The following is a 14,781-nucleotide window of genomic DNA, read 5'->3' as shown; positions in this document are numbered from 1 at the left end:
CAACTTCCATTTATATTGATATGTTAGTGTTTTATATACTAGCAGTACAATCAGAATAATGCACAAAATGAAATCTAGAAAAGGATAAGGAAAACATAAACCGAATCGTTGACATGTTGTAAGTTATATTCCTTTTCCTCAACTATACGCTTATTGCATTTCCCGGGGTTGGGATAATTAAATACAGCAGCAAATTAGATTTGGAACTCTTAATGAGATTTTGCATGATAGACACATTTGGAATTGGATGCAATGAATTCTACTCAGTTTCAATACTCAATTGAATTTTGTTCAATTTCACAGTTAAATGTAAATCTGGTTCTTTATGCTACAACATATTGTCTTGGTGTAATAATTTGACTGAATACGTTTCGTAATTTGCATTTGTCATGCCGCCTTTACTAAGTGAGGGAAGCTGCTGTGAATTAAATACACATACTACACTTGAGGCTGCTCGTGTGTTTCAGTTTGATCACAAATTATATGCGTAAACGTATTAAACCTGTTGGAATTAAATTTGCCCGGCATCCATCAGCAACAGTCAACATTTTCACGATTATCGGAATAAGAATATATATTTTTATTTTCAATCATGATTACCGAACAGAACAGAATAGTTTATTTTTGACTAAAGCATGTGAAGCTCATCGTCGTTAACATACATATAACTAAATAACAGCATGCGTTGAAGTACACACAAAAAACACACATCATTTTAAAGAACAGTTACTCTAAATAGACACGAAATAAACATATTTCGTGGGAATGGTACATGGATGGGTTTAATAAACAGTGATCACACAATGTTATGCATAAAGTTTTTCAAATATAGCAATAATGACATAATTCTGACCTTATTTTCTTTGTAAAAAATGTATTACTATTTAATATTACATATATATGACATTTTCTCAAATGCATTTTACCAAATGCACAGTTTGTGTAAGTATTAACGATGGGGCAAATTTTAATGTTTTTGCAGACAAACAACAATTGTTATCAAATTTCGACCATACATATGCAGTTGGTGTTTGAACGTTATTATTACGTAGAGGTCGCCGATCGATCACAGGCACAAGAAGTATGGCCCTTCACTGGAAGTAGTCGTTTTATGTTTTAACTTTGTGAACTATTGCGTATTTAAAACACACTTATTTCACAATCATTTACGTAATGCCTTCTAGGTTGTGAAATAATCATGTTTATACAATGCTTTTCATAAGTAACTTTTCAGATGTGGCGTTGTGGACTGGTGCAACAATTGGTACAGTGCTATTGCATACTTTGTTAAAACGATTCATTCTTGTGTGTGTGTATTTTTGTTTAAGGAAAGTGTTTTTTGTTTTATTTTTTGAATTAACTACGCAGTAAAAGCCACTTAGAAATCAATCGCTTAAAGTTCAACATAAAATATGTTACCGTAACTCGTAAACTATGCATACATATTTTAATATATAGATTGTAAAATGTGTAATAACCTAAAAGAAGATTTATGTTAATAATTATTTATAACACTCATACATTTTGTTTTAATAAAAACAACGTATACGGTAAAATGAACGTTCTCTTGCATCACTAGCTTCAATTGGTATATAAAGACATAACATTTCGTATTACAAATTTAAATATCAAGATATTGTTTCGGTGATTACATTTAACTTAAAAGACAATACTTATCTGGACATTGTTATGTTTTCACATAATATATTTACTTATTTCTACTTAGTAGTGTTGTTACTCCTCAGGTCATGATTTCTCCCTTTCTTTCTCTCACAAAATCCATACAATGTAAAGCCAGTAACATCATCAAGTACCAGCAACTGTCTCTGTAGACAGATTGAAGTCATTTGTATTCGCCCTATACTTCCACTTTTAATTCAATATTACCGCGCTGCGGCAATGGACGAGAACAAATAGCTCTGTCCTTAGGAAGCCTTGCAGCTATTTCAATATTGGACAACTTTAGATGTTCACAAGCAAATGCCTACTGTCGACGGTCAATCCTTTCGTAAACCTAGACATAAGTGGCCGTTTTATCCTTCATAGAATTCTGGATGTTTTATAAACAGGTATTTTTCTATTCTTATATTATGTTTTATATCTTTTTAATTAGAATTATTGTCATTATTGTTATTATAACTATAATAACAATGATAATAATATAATATTAATAATAATAATAATAATAATAATAATAAAAAATAAATAATAATAATAATAATAATAACAACAACAATAATAATAATAACAATAATAATAATCATAATAATAATAATAATAATAATAATAATAATAATAATAATAATAATAATAATAATAATAATAATAATAATAACAACAACAATAATAATAATAATAATAATAATAATAATAATAATAATAATAATAATAATAATTATAATAATAATTATAATAATAATAATAATAATTATTATTATTATATGTATTATTATTAGAAGAAGAAGTAATAGAGGAGTATAATAAAATATGGTGTGCTAAAATTGTTGTGAACCTTAGCTTTAAAGTTCTTTCAATTAATATTGCCAATATTCTCCTTATATAATTAACTATATATATATATATATATATATATATATATATATATATATATATATATATATATATATATAACTCCTTATAAACTTCTGATGTGTCTTTGACAAAAATACTTTTGTATTTATATGTGTAATACACCGCAAATGATATACAATTATGTATGGAGCGTATAGAAAAACAGGTAATTGCGCTTTCGTTTTATTTTATATTAGATGAGATTTCGTATAAAATAACGGCGAGGCTTTTTTTGTTTGTCATACCTTTATACCCGCATTTATAATATATACTCACTGCGTCTCTGCATTCTTAACATAATTAAAGGGGCTACGGCAAGGAAAGCATAAGGAACCAAGGTTATTTAAACTATATTTGTTTTATAGAAATGCGCTTCATTAAAAACTTAAACTAAAATTATAATCGAATATAAGATACAATAATTTGAAAAATGAATACAAAGACTTAACGGGTTTCGAACTCATAAACATTAATTTTACCTACTGTGCTAAAATGATTTGTAAATTACCCTTTCGAACCTTTGGATTTATACAATACTCACAAAATGTACACATCAAAGGGCAAATCAAATAGGTCTAATATTATAAAATAACTTGTATCTGTATTTTCAAAAACATTTGTTTATAATGCATACACTGTTAAGCAATATTATATGCCACTGTCACTGACATCAAATAGAGATTGTGTAAGAAGTTGCCCCGTTTAAGCCATTTTAAAGACTTAGTTCTTTTTATGGTGTTGATTGCATTATATTTCAGTATCGCATACGGGGGATAAAAACGTTGTATTCAAACTTATAATTGTCCGCTCTGTATTTTTCAGTGTCAAGTATGATTGGTTTTGTGTTAGTCAAGAGAATCACGAAATCGTACATCCTCGTTGTCCTGATGCTGTATGCATGCGTGACTTTTCGCATGTTGGAATACGTTTTCCACGATATTGCGCAAACGGATGCGTCGAATAAAAACTATCGCTTCGACGGAAAATTTGAAATCCAACTGGAAAATGTCACATTTCTTATCAACAAGCTATTGCACCAAAGAAACAATCTTAACTCAGGGGATTTTAGTCTACTGAAATTGCTTCGTGAGCATAACATCAAATCAGAAGTAGATGTAGAACCAGTATTGTTCAATATAGACTATGTTGTAAGTGGCGCGTATCCAATTAAAAAACGAGTGTACACACCTACAAGTAAGTACATTATTAATTGTAAAAATATCCACGAAATAGATCTCAAGCGAAAAATAGGCCATGGCGTTTCCAAACAAACTCTATTGGGTGATTTTAGAGGCATGCCTGTAGCTGTTAAAATGGTTACACGACACCAAAGAGAAGTACGTTATTGCATCGAAAAACTCAACCAATCTGATACGGAGTTCCTAAGTCACCGCGCTAAGTGCTTCATGTTTTCTAGTATGAAACTTATGAAGGAGATTCTTATGTTGGAGCAACTCAGTCATCCAGGATTTATCAAGCTTCTCGGTTACTGCGTTCGAAACGAGGAAAGTGATACAATGGATCTCAGCGAACGAGGAGTAATTAGCGTATATGAACTAGGAACAAGGATCTCTGTGTACAGTCTGCAGAACTTAACTTGGCGGGAAAGAATTCAGCATAGCTTGCATTTGGCAAGATTTCTTTATTATCTGGAATTTTCACCCCTTGGATCATTACGGATACGTGACTTTAAAGAGGAACATTTCTTAATGATCAATGGTACACTGAAAATGATCGATCTAGATGATGTGGACAACTTAGAGCCATCTTGTTCGGTTTATATCAACGAAGTAGAACATGGAAATGTTACTTTTGAAAGTCGAAATAAAGGTTGTGACTTTGCAATTCCGTGCCACAACGGGTTGTGCGTAGGTTTTAATGCGAAACAAAACATGAAGTTCATGTACAAACTTTTCTTCAATGTGTTGATCCGCCAAACGGCATTTCCTAACCCGTTGTCTGGCGATCTTAGAAATGTATTAGAAAGACTTGATTGCAATCGTATTTCAGCTGCAGAATTGATTGCTATTTTGGATAAATTATCCGGCTTCGATAGTTGATTACAGATCAGTGTATACTTTCAATTGTCGTATATATTGAATCAAGTAGAATTTTATTAGTGTGGCTTGTATTGAACTGTTCGACTGCTTTCTGAAATCAATGAAGTTCGATATATTTTGAATGGTAAACACACATAATATGGTTTCGCTGAAGATTATTTTGAACTATGGCATCATACTACATACTTTGATCACAAATTCATAAGTATTCATGGGCTATTTTCGACACACCATTGTGCGTTAGATATACCGTTATGTATTGAAGCCTCTTTGTTGCACATGAAATCGGTCACTTGCCTTTAATTAAGGACCGGCGGATGTTTCTCGCCCGGTGATGTCCCTGTAGGTTGTTCTTAAAATTTGTGTACATAGCAAGTAGTTGCCTTACAAGCTGCTGCTATAACTTAACATAGCAAGTAGTTGTCGTAAAACAGCGGCTATAACTGTACATAGCAATTAGTTGCCGTAGAATCAGCTGCTATAACTTTGGTGTCTTTTTTTAAACACAATATACGTATACATACAGTGAAACCAAACAAAATAGTGTAAAATATAGTTATGACTATTGCCACAAATACTATTTGTATTTTGAATGCATGTTGGACGGTACGGTTTTTTTAACTAGTGCTAAATCTTTAGTATAAATCATTTATAATTTGTGATGAAATGGGCTTAAGTCGTTCATTTAAATTGTCAGTTTGTGATTGCAGAGGTAGACCAACAGCTTTCAAACAGTAATTATTGTATTATATGCAAACACCATGTTTCCAACAAAAACAAGAGTATTCACCATTGTGTTCTTGTTATCGAAAGTTAAAAGCGTTTGCTTGATATGATTAGTTTACATTTTAGAATACAACCGCTTAGCAGGATATTGTCGCATTGTGTACGAGTAGGTAGTCTATAAAACATTGTTTTGTTGCAATTCGTATAAGGCTGTTATTTGACAATGACCAACCGTGTAGCAAAATAATGAATGCCTCTGACACTGAGATATATATTCCCTCAGCTTTAATAGTATTTTTTTTTGTCTGGCACAATCGTTGAAAGCCCTTTGTGTGCAACAAATAATTACAACTGTCCAAGCTAACTGAGTAATTTGTCTGCAAGATATTATGCATTGGGGCTTCGCTGGTTTGCACGTAAATGGACCGTCTCTAGATCAGCAGTGATATTTCGAAACATTAAACAGACTTTATACACGAGGTATTTTCATATTGTCATAGAATTATAGATACATTTTAAACAAAAATATACAAATTAAACATATATTGAGTAAGTTACAAAATGTATAATGAATGAAATGTGCTTTATAAAATGAACTTCCACTGACAATGATATTTCTTACCAGTATAATTATGTTTAACACAATGACAGACATCATGTAAGAATGCTGTTTAAGTTGTTTGATTCAATATTTTGAAAGACAATAACCATAATGCACGTTATAAATTGCCTTATATTCCCAAGTTGTTGTTTTGTCTAAGCCGTGTTGGTTCTGTTCGGATTTAACCTGAAATACAACAATCACCAATCCGTTTGATATGATGTAGTGTGATATGAATTCTACTCTTAACACTAAGTGCTATTTATTTCCAGTAGGATACAACGAGAGCCATGACACTAAGCGTTTACACTTAAAGGGCTCCTGTCACTTAATGACATTTATCTAACTATCTGAAGCATGTATTGATTACACAGGGATTTTGGAAACAAATATGGACACAGGTTCTTGGCGACTAGTTTGAGTCAAGCATGTGCTCCGTTATTTCCTTCTCAATATTGTTACAGCGTACATGTGTATGGTTTTCTTGTATACATGTAATAGACCACAATACAACAGCCAGTTCTCAGACGTTTTGTGTAAAATCAGTTACTTATATAACATTCAAATCATTCAAACCACGTGCATACTTTTTCATTATGTTTGTTGCGATATACAGGTCCCAGTTATTTAGTATTATATAATAGGTTAATTTGACTGAAGCATAAATATCTTGTCGTCATTTCCGCACATATCCGTTTAAATCATGCGTTTAAAAAATAAATACAAAATATAGATATTTCGAAACGTACATAAATTAAGTCGGAAAAACAACAATTATGTACATGTTTTCAAAGAAACAATATTCCGGGTCCTTTTTGTTTTCTTTTTGTGTTATTTGCCCTCACTGGCGGATATTTAAAAAAAAAATAAATAAGAAATCGTGTATCTATGGAATTGTTTATTTAATTGGTATCGTTATGATAGCCCAATAGGTAGAAGATAATTACATCCAACACAGTCAAACAGTTGTGTTTGCAATAATAAATCTTCAATACTTACTATGTTAACGCTTACAGACACATTGCTTGCCCTCAAAACGCATGTTTGGTCCTGTGGACTTGATTTAAAGCGTTTATTGTAATTGATTTATGTACAGATATAACGGTGATGTCTTTAAATTGCTTCTGAAATAGTATTTTTGCCATACCGACCAGTATCCTATTTATGGATAAGTGTATAGAATGCCGATGACAGATGCATCATAATCGAAAGAGTCATCGCAAAAACATACATTTTAGAATTGTTAGTGCAAACGTTCGCATCTCAACGTGGACATTCATGATAAACGAAAAAGTGGGCTTCTTAATACCAATATGTCGCAAAGAAAATGAAACAATTTCGCTATCTCATTTGCTGAATAAAAACACACACCAAGACGTCTGAAAACTGCAGGCGTTGTTTAATTTCAAGTTTTGCGGATATTGTTGATTAATCTAATAGTCTGGGAAACAATCGTTCTTGCAATCAAATATTCATACAATTCAACACGACAACTTCAGAGTTTCCGTTGTCAACGAAGCGACCGTCCCTTAATATTGAGACCCAAACATTATATGGATTGTTCATACATCGTTGACACAAATATTTTAAGTGTTCTTGCCCCTCAGAAAATATTTCAATCAAAAGCTCACATATATTTTAATGGAACCTTTCTGAATGACTTTTCACAAGCAACCTTAATAGGGGGCATTATCGCCTTCTGACATAATAAACAGTGTCCTGAAATGGACTCTTTCAGCGAAATAAAACCAACACAACTTTATTGTTATATTCTAATCCGCTAGGCTTGTGTATTCTACAATAGTAAAACGAAAATGCGGCACTCAAATCTTTAACATTTTTTCCAATTTGACTGAAATCCATTCACAACAAAACCATTTTCCCGCTTGAGGATAGGTGTACTGAAATATTTGTTAAAATCGTCCAGCCTTGAGACTGCTTTGTTATCGAAATTGCCATATTCAATGTTTGCAAAATTTACAAATAGATGTGAAACGATCTCACGAAATACACAACCAAAGCGCTGAAGGCACTGAATTTTTCGCTGTTTTATAATCTTAGACGCATCTTAGACGCAACTCAGTTTTCAAAATTATGTTATAGCTTTTTATATCGCAAGTTTGAAATTACCACAACCAATTCTAATTTAAAAAGAGTTTGTCTTAAAGCACGGGTCGAGATGTGCTTTTTCACAATCATTGATACAGCTTATCAGTGCGCACAGGCTAATCTTATTTGACATGCATTAAGCCCCGTTTTCCCTGAAAGCAGCCAATATGTACAGATTTCAATTATAAACACTAGACTGGCCAACGTTGTCTTACAAGCTGTTAAATACTTTGAATACATACAAACTTTGTAGAGTACCAGTGGGAACTATAAACAGGCAGATGCGGTGGTTAGAGCAGACGCTTTTAGCATTCGTCGTCTGCTTAATTTTACTGCAGTTATCCAAACACGCAGTCACGGGTTACGGTTCCTAGCGTAGTTAATCCCATACTGATTTGCCAAATAGCCTCTACATTATTTGTGAGCTAACGCTCACAAATAAAAACCAAGGCTGTGTAATGATCGTTTTAGTGTGAATGTGCTTTTTTCATGAAGTCGATTTAAAGCTTTCATTGCCATTAATTTGCGTTTGGACAATATGGTTGAGGTATAAAAAACGTTATTCCTGACGCATACGTGTCCATCAAGCGGCAATATCTGATTAAGTGCAATGCTCCCCAATTGTCAATCAATAGTATAAAATCGGGAGAAAGATACTTATCGCTGTCGAACTGTAAGTTGAGTTGCATAGAAGTAGGTTTCACACAATACTGGTTGTTAAAAAGGCTTAGCAAAACAATGAACGAAAACATAAACATATCGCTATCTCGTTTGTCGACAAAGATCACCACATCATTCCGAAAATTCTAATAATATACGACAAATTGCGCAGGATTGTCGCGTATAATGTTCCTTAATAAAATCATTAGGCCGTGCTTCTGTGAAAATGGGGTTTACTGCAAGTGCGCAAAGTGCCGTCACAGATTAGCTTGTTCATTCCGCACAGGAAAATCAGGGACGACACTTTCCGCCTAAACTTGATTTTTAGCTAAGAATAGAATTTCTTGAAACGCAAATATCATAAAAGCGGAAAGTGTCTTCCCTGAACAGAACTGCATTGGCTAATGTGCGACACCTTACGCACATACATTAAACCCCTTTTTCACAGAGCACGGCCCATATGAATTTTCTTAAACACTCCAAGTCTCTGTGATAAACGAACTTGTCTTCATCCAAAAAAGTATCATCACTTGAATGTAGGACACAATTCTAAATAATAAAATATTCTCAATATACGATTCTTTGAAAAATGCCATCGAAGACTTATTTGTACGCGATAGCGTACAAATAATGTAGCGAGTTTTTCAAGTTAGTCTGCCTTAGCTAGGCTGGGCGGAGCGGGGTTGTTTACAATCGATATTGGCCAATGAGAGCCCACACTTTGCCATTCGGTACCCCTCGCAGATTATCATAATCGGACTCGGGAGAAATACGGGTTGAAAGTAGCCCGCCCACGTGAAACCATTCTCTAAGAATGTTACAACAACAAAAACAATAACAACGATGGCGTCCATAATTCCTGTAGAGTTTGTACTTGCTCTGGCTTCAGAGCATAGAAAATCCCCATTTTCATCTTTGCAAAATGTAAACAACTCGCAAAACCGGCCATGTTTGTTTTTACTATGTAATTTTGATTCGCGTAGACCCGCGTAGGTAGACCACAATACCGCTTCCGAAATGTGTATTCTTACTATCTCCTTCGAGGTACTTATCCGATGTTTGACGGAAAGGGCCGAGAATGTGCGATTGACACTTTGCATGAGCGTCAGCACTCGTAGGCCTGCACTAGCTACAGTAAAATTATGCAATCGGCGAATTAGTGGGAACAGTGGTGTAATGGTAGAACGCTGGCTTAGAGATAGAAAGGTCTCTGGGTCGAATCCCCATGACCACTGGAGTTTTTCTGAACAAGAAATTTATCCCACATTAGCTCTCTCGTGGACATTGTGCATTTTATGCAAAATACAGTTAAATCATTTATTCGACTCGTTAAGAATTTTAACAAATTAAATTTGAATTCATTACATACCACTAAAATGTTTTGTCGGATTCTCAAATTGGCAAAAATAAAATTGTAATCTGGAACATGCTTCTGAATTTTAATTTGAACGCGACATAAACATATTCTAGCTTCAGATAAACAGTGATTCGTGTATTTCTGCTGTTTCTTTGTCTCAGTACAAAGCGCGCGAAAACTATGCAGACATGTTCAACGTCACGTGAAAAGTGTGAATGTATTTATTGAACAGTAAGTCAGGCGACATACGTGTGTTCAGTTGGAAAACCCCGTCTCGATTGGAAATTATTTCATCACATCTTTTAATAGTGACATATGCCAGAATTCATTTCCTACTTAAGAAAAAAGGCGAATTTTTATGTTTAGGAAATTATTTAGTTTACTATTTATAATGGAATATACGGGATAATCTGGCAATGAAAAGCGACGGGAAAAGAAGTAAGTATGCAGTAATTGATACGAGTTGGGCTGATACGGATGCATTAGGGAATCGATCGATTTGGGATTATGCATATCTATGCGTGAGAAAAAGTGTTCAGCAATGAAATAAATGTCGTTATCCATGACTTTATAGCTTGTTTCTTAAAGAGTCACAACGGACCGAAATAACGTCATTAAAAGCGTACAGAGGGGGCTCATCTCCCTACTGCCTACCCCTCCACTGATGACGGCCCCGGGGCGTCTAACAAATCCCGAGGAAAGCACTGCGAGTAAGTTGTGACAAACAATACCCGTTAACATTTTGATGCGGTGCCAATTTAATTCCAGTGCATGTATATTTCATAGTGTATATTAATAGACCTGATTAACACCCATTTTTTAACAGCCGCGTGATAAAAACCATTCACTATACATGTATGCAATGCAAAACATGTGCATTCAGAAACCAGTTTATAAATTTGAATGGGTTGTGTTCATTTAAACTTGCGATACAAAAAAGCTCTAACATTATTTTGAAAACTGGGAGTTGCGTCTAAGATTATGCAATAGCGTACAAATTCAGTGCCTTCAGCGCTTTGATTTATTTATGTAGTATAAAACCACAAACTACGATATTTTAGTTCTGTTTTGTTTTATTCTCTGTGTAACTTAAATGTAAAATATGTGTGTGATCTTCCCGCTAACAAGAAATATATCTGTATACAAATCTGTTTACAATCTCTCTAAAGGAGTAATGTTTTAAAATGACTTAGTGTGAAATGGCTACTTAAGCACTGAGATTTACTATTCTGATTTCGATCATGCTATATTTTTGTTGTGTCATAATTGGTCTGGTACATATGAAATTATTTGTTATTGTCATTCTAATGGGTCCTTATTCACCAACACAAACATAGCCCCAAGAATGCAGAATGAAAATCAGACAAAAAAAAATACATACATGAAGGTTTAACATGGTTCTGATATAATTAAAAAGTGTTATAAACGATGAAAAAAAATAGTTATATAAGTTTTTTTTTAAGTATCTGAAACGTTGTATTATTTATTTTTTATTTGAAAACGCTACAGCAACACGCTAAAGTGTTGTAAATGTTCTTGAATCAAAATTATTTCTAATACTACAAATAACGAATGCGTGTCAAGGATTGAAGTCTAAATGCTGGGTGTAGCGTATTCGACGTATAACGCTCAATGCCATTTTATTTAATCTAATTTAAAACGGATGCTCTGACACTATACATTAACTTTTCTTTTCACTCAAGAATCACTAATAGAACATTTTTAGATTGTACGGAAATTGTGAACATATCATAAATACATGTATGAGCACAACGCTTGCTAATTTCTGTACACATACATTTAAATCGAAAACAAGTGTTAGCGTTACTAGTTATTGAAGTTTCACCACGTCCCTGGGACTCAATTCCCTAAACAAATGTTGCGTCACAAACGGATTTGTTAAGTCCCATTATTGGAACTCAATGATTAACATATGTACATGTTTTCATATCATTATACATCTTGTAAATCAACTAATATACTGACATAATTCATAACAAAATTTGAAGATAAATAAAGATTTTACACTCAAAATAGGGTCATACCTTATATCTGCCGTTTACGTTTCTGATATCGGGCTGTTTTACAGTTTTGTATTAGCTTGTCTGCAATAAAAAAATACTTAAATGTCTGAAAACTTACTTATTTATATATTTGCAAAATATGTTTTACATTCATACATTCTTAGCATGAAGGTCAATTATCGCATGTTAATGAAAGCTTACTAGCTTTAACAGTTATGGTTGTTTTAACCTAACGGTTCCATTCCTCCATTTAGCCCGAGAAGTACCACTTGGATAGTTGTCAGTTAGTGTTAACTCATTTAAGCTGAGATTTGTAGTGCGTCATTTGGACGGAAGGGGTAATGTTGTTGTTTTTTCAAGACATTAGACAATCATAGCGTGATTTGATATTGTGTCTGCGTTAAAGCGAACCATGGTGTTCAAGGTTAAAACACTATATATATGCTATGCTTACAAAAATATCCACAAACTATTGTTTCGATTGGCCAATAAATCCGCCAAAAGATGCATAAGGAATGACTCACATATATTGTGTTTTTAAACTCCGTTCCATAGCATTTGTAAATTATAATCAGTCCGTCAATACAGAAACATGTGTTCCGCTTTGTCTGATCAAATTAAGTATATATACAAGTATGAAATTAATATTTAAGTTATAAAATGGCTTACAATAACTTATTCCTTACTGCATTCACAACGAAGTAACCTTTTTTTCAAAATTGACAACCTATATCGTGACGATATATTCTATAAACAAATCGTATGCCGAATGTGAATGAAAGTAGTAATATATACCTGATAATTTCAACCACACAAAGAAAACATGGTAACTCGCTTCCGGAGAAATAAATCGCAGAAGTTATCATGTACATTGGGGTTGCGGGAATTACCTATTCTTATCGCGTTTAAAATGCCTCGTAATATATTCAGCCATCTCATTGGTATTCAAAATTACCACAACATGTTGTCTGCCACAGACTGACGACGATGTTTAATTATAACATTGTGCTTTAAAGTAGGTCGATAATGTTACTTAATTTAATCAAGCTACTAACTGTTCGGAAACGGTGAACCAATATAAGTTCAATCAAATATACAGATCCTACAACACTCCGATGCTAGTCTGTGCATCACTAAATGGGAACAACGCTTACTTAAATGATGTGATGCTTCTTAATACATGTTCACGACGCAAAGAGGAATGGGGCTTGGTCACCAAACATTTAAAAGTGCTGAAACTGTTCCATTTCTTGCAGCTGTAGCGCCTTAATAGATCCAAAATATTTCAGCATTCTTCACTATTTTGATTTGATGCATTCATAAATCAAATAATCATTTATACCAAATTGAAAATTGATTTTTCAGAAATATACAATAGCGGCGAAAATACAACCAAATGCTTGAGCCTTGTGCTTAACACAGGAAAATACAATAACTTCCATTAGGTGCGATTATGTATTGTGGCTGATGGCATATCTAAGTAAAGTTTTCATTTTGAAGACTCTCGTTTAGTATTAGAAGTATTACACCCACGGATAACGAAGGATTTAAATGCCGGTTAAATCGATTCTTGACCATTTACGTTATTACTTTCCATTCGGATTTATTAACGGTAATTACACTAAAGGCCCCGCGTCAATCAAAACTAGGTGATATGCCGTATGTAGCCAGCATAGCTCCAGATCAGCCTGCGAACTTGCAAAAGTGTGCCATCCTTTACCGTTTGGTCCTTTCTCACTTAACTGCCTGCAGGAAATCAAACAATTGTTATCCGAAGGTTTAAACGAAGCTTGATTTATAATGGGAGATTTGCATGTTACTGGACGTTTTGCTAAGATGTGCATTCAGTTATGGTACTTTTGCCGTTTCAGAAATAAGGAGTCGAATATTTGAGTCCGCATTTTTAGCGATTTCTCTATTTCGGCAGTTTTGTCACCAATAACATTCGCAAGTCGTATCAATCGTACTTGTTGTTTCGTTCTGTTGATGTCATTACAGGTCACACATAATTACATTCAAGTCTCCCCAAAACGTGTTGTAGGCGCTGGGTTTATTCTGGCATTGAAATGGACTATGTTCAGCAGTAAATAATAAACAATGAATATTATAAAGGCAAAATATATCAATATGATAAATGACAAAACAGATTAATTTTGGATTCAAATATGTTAAATAATATGACTGTCTATTTATATGCTCTTAATATATATTCATGCGATTGTTTGATGACAAAAATAGGTTGACCAAATTTCAACTAAATTAAGGTAAAGAATGTTCGTGCTCATGCAAAAAGTAATTGACCGTTGTGGCATGATTTGGATTGTGTCATACAGCAGATTTCAAGCTGCAATTGACATTGATATGCGTTCTTATAAAATGATGATGTCTTAAAATATATTTTCTTAGATAATAGTGCCCATCTACCGAAAATATCTGCTCGATTGAAAAGTTCACAGGTGTTCCGTTTATCATAGAAATTAATATAGAGAAAGTTATATCCGATGCTGTTGCTCAAGCAATGTAAGATTAAACAAATATTGGTTGTTTAAAGCTGCAACGTCCCAGATGGTGAGGAAACAGTAAATGAGGCACAACATGGTCTGAAATCCCAAATATAAGTATAATCATCCAATGGAGTCCATTCAGCCTTAATTAATAGTATGATAGTAACAA

At 33.5% G+C, this 14,781-nt stretch overlaps 1 protein-coding gene across 1 annotated transcript; it reads left to right on the top strand.

Moving 5' to 3' along the window:
• Positions 1–3,401: 3,401 nt before the first annotated feature.
• Positions 3,402–4,631, top strand: LOC127835590 (extracellular tyrosine-protein kinase PKDCC-like). Its single transcript, XM_052362024.1, has one exon. It carries the CDS (start codon positions 3,402–3,404, stop codon positions 4,629–4,631), a length of 1,230 nt encoding a protein of 409 aa, XP_052217984.1.
• The last annotated feature ends 10,150 nt before the right edge of the window (positions 4,632–14,781 follow it).

The sequence above is a fragment of the Dreissena polymorpha genome, chromosome 6 (assembly GCF_020536995.1).
Source record: "Dreissena polymorpha isolate Duluth1 chromosome 6, UMN_Dpol_1.0, whole genome shotgun sequence".
NCBI lineage: Eukaryota > Metazoa > Mollusca > Bivalvia > Myida > Dreissenidae > Dreissena > Dreissena polymorpha.
Note: the sequence above shows the minus strand (reverse complement) of the source record. Positions and strands in the feature narration are given on the sequence as shown.

Bases quoted from the DNA above. Each gene is read 5' to 3' on its own strand.
- LOC127835590 (XM_052362024.1), top strand. From the start codon at position 3,402: ATGATTGGTTTTGTGTTAGTCAAGAGAATCACGAAATCGTACATCCTC.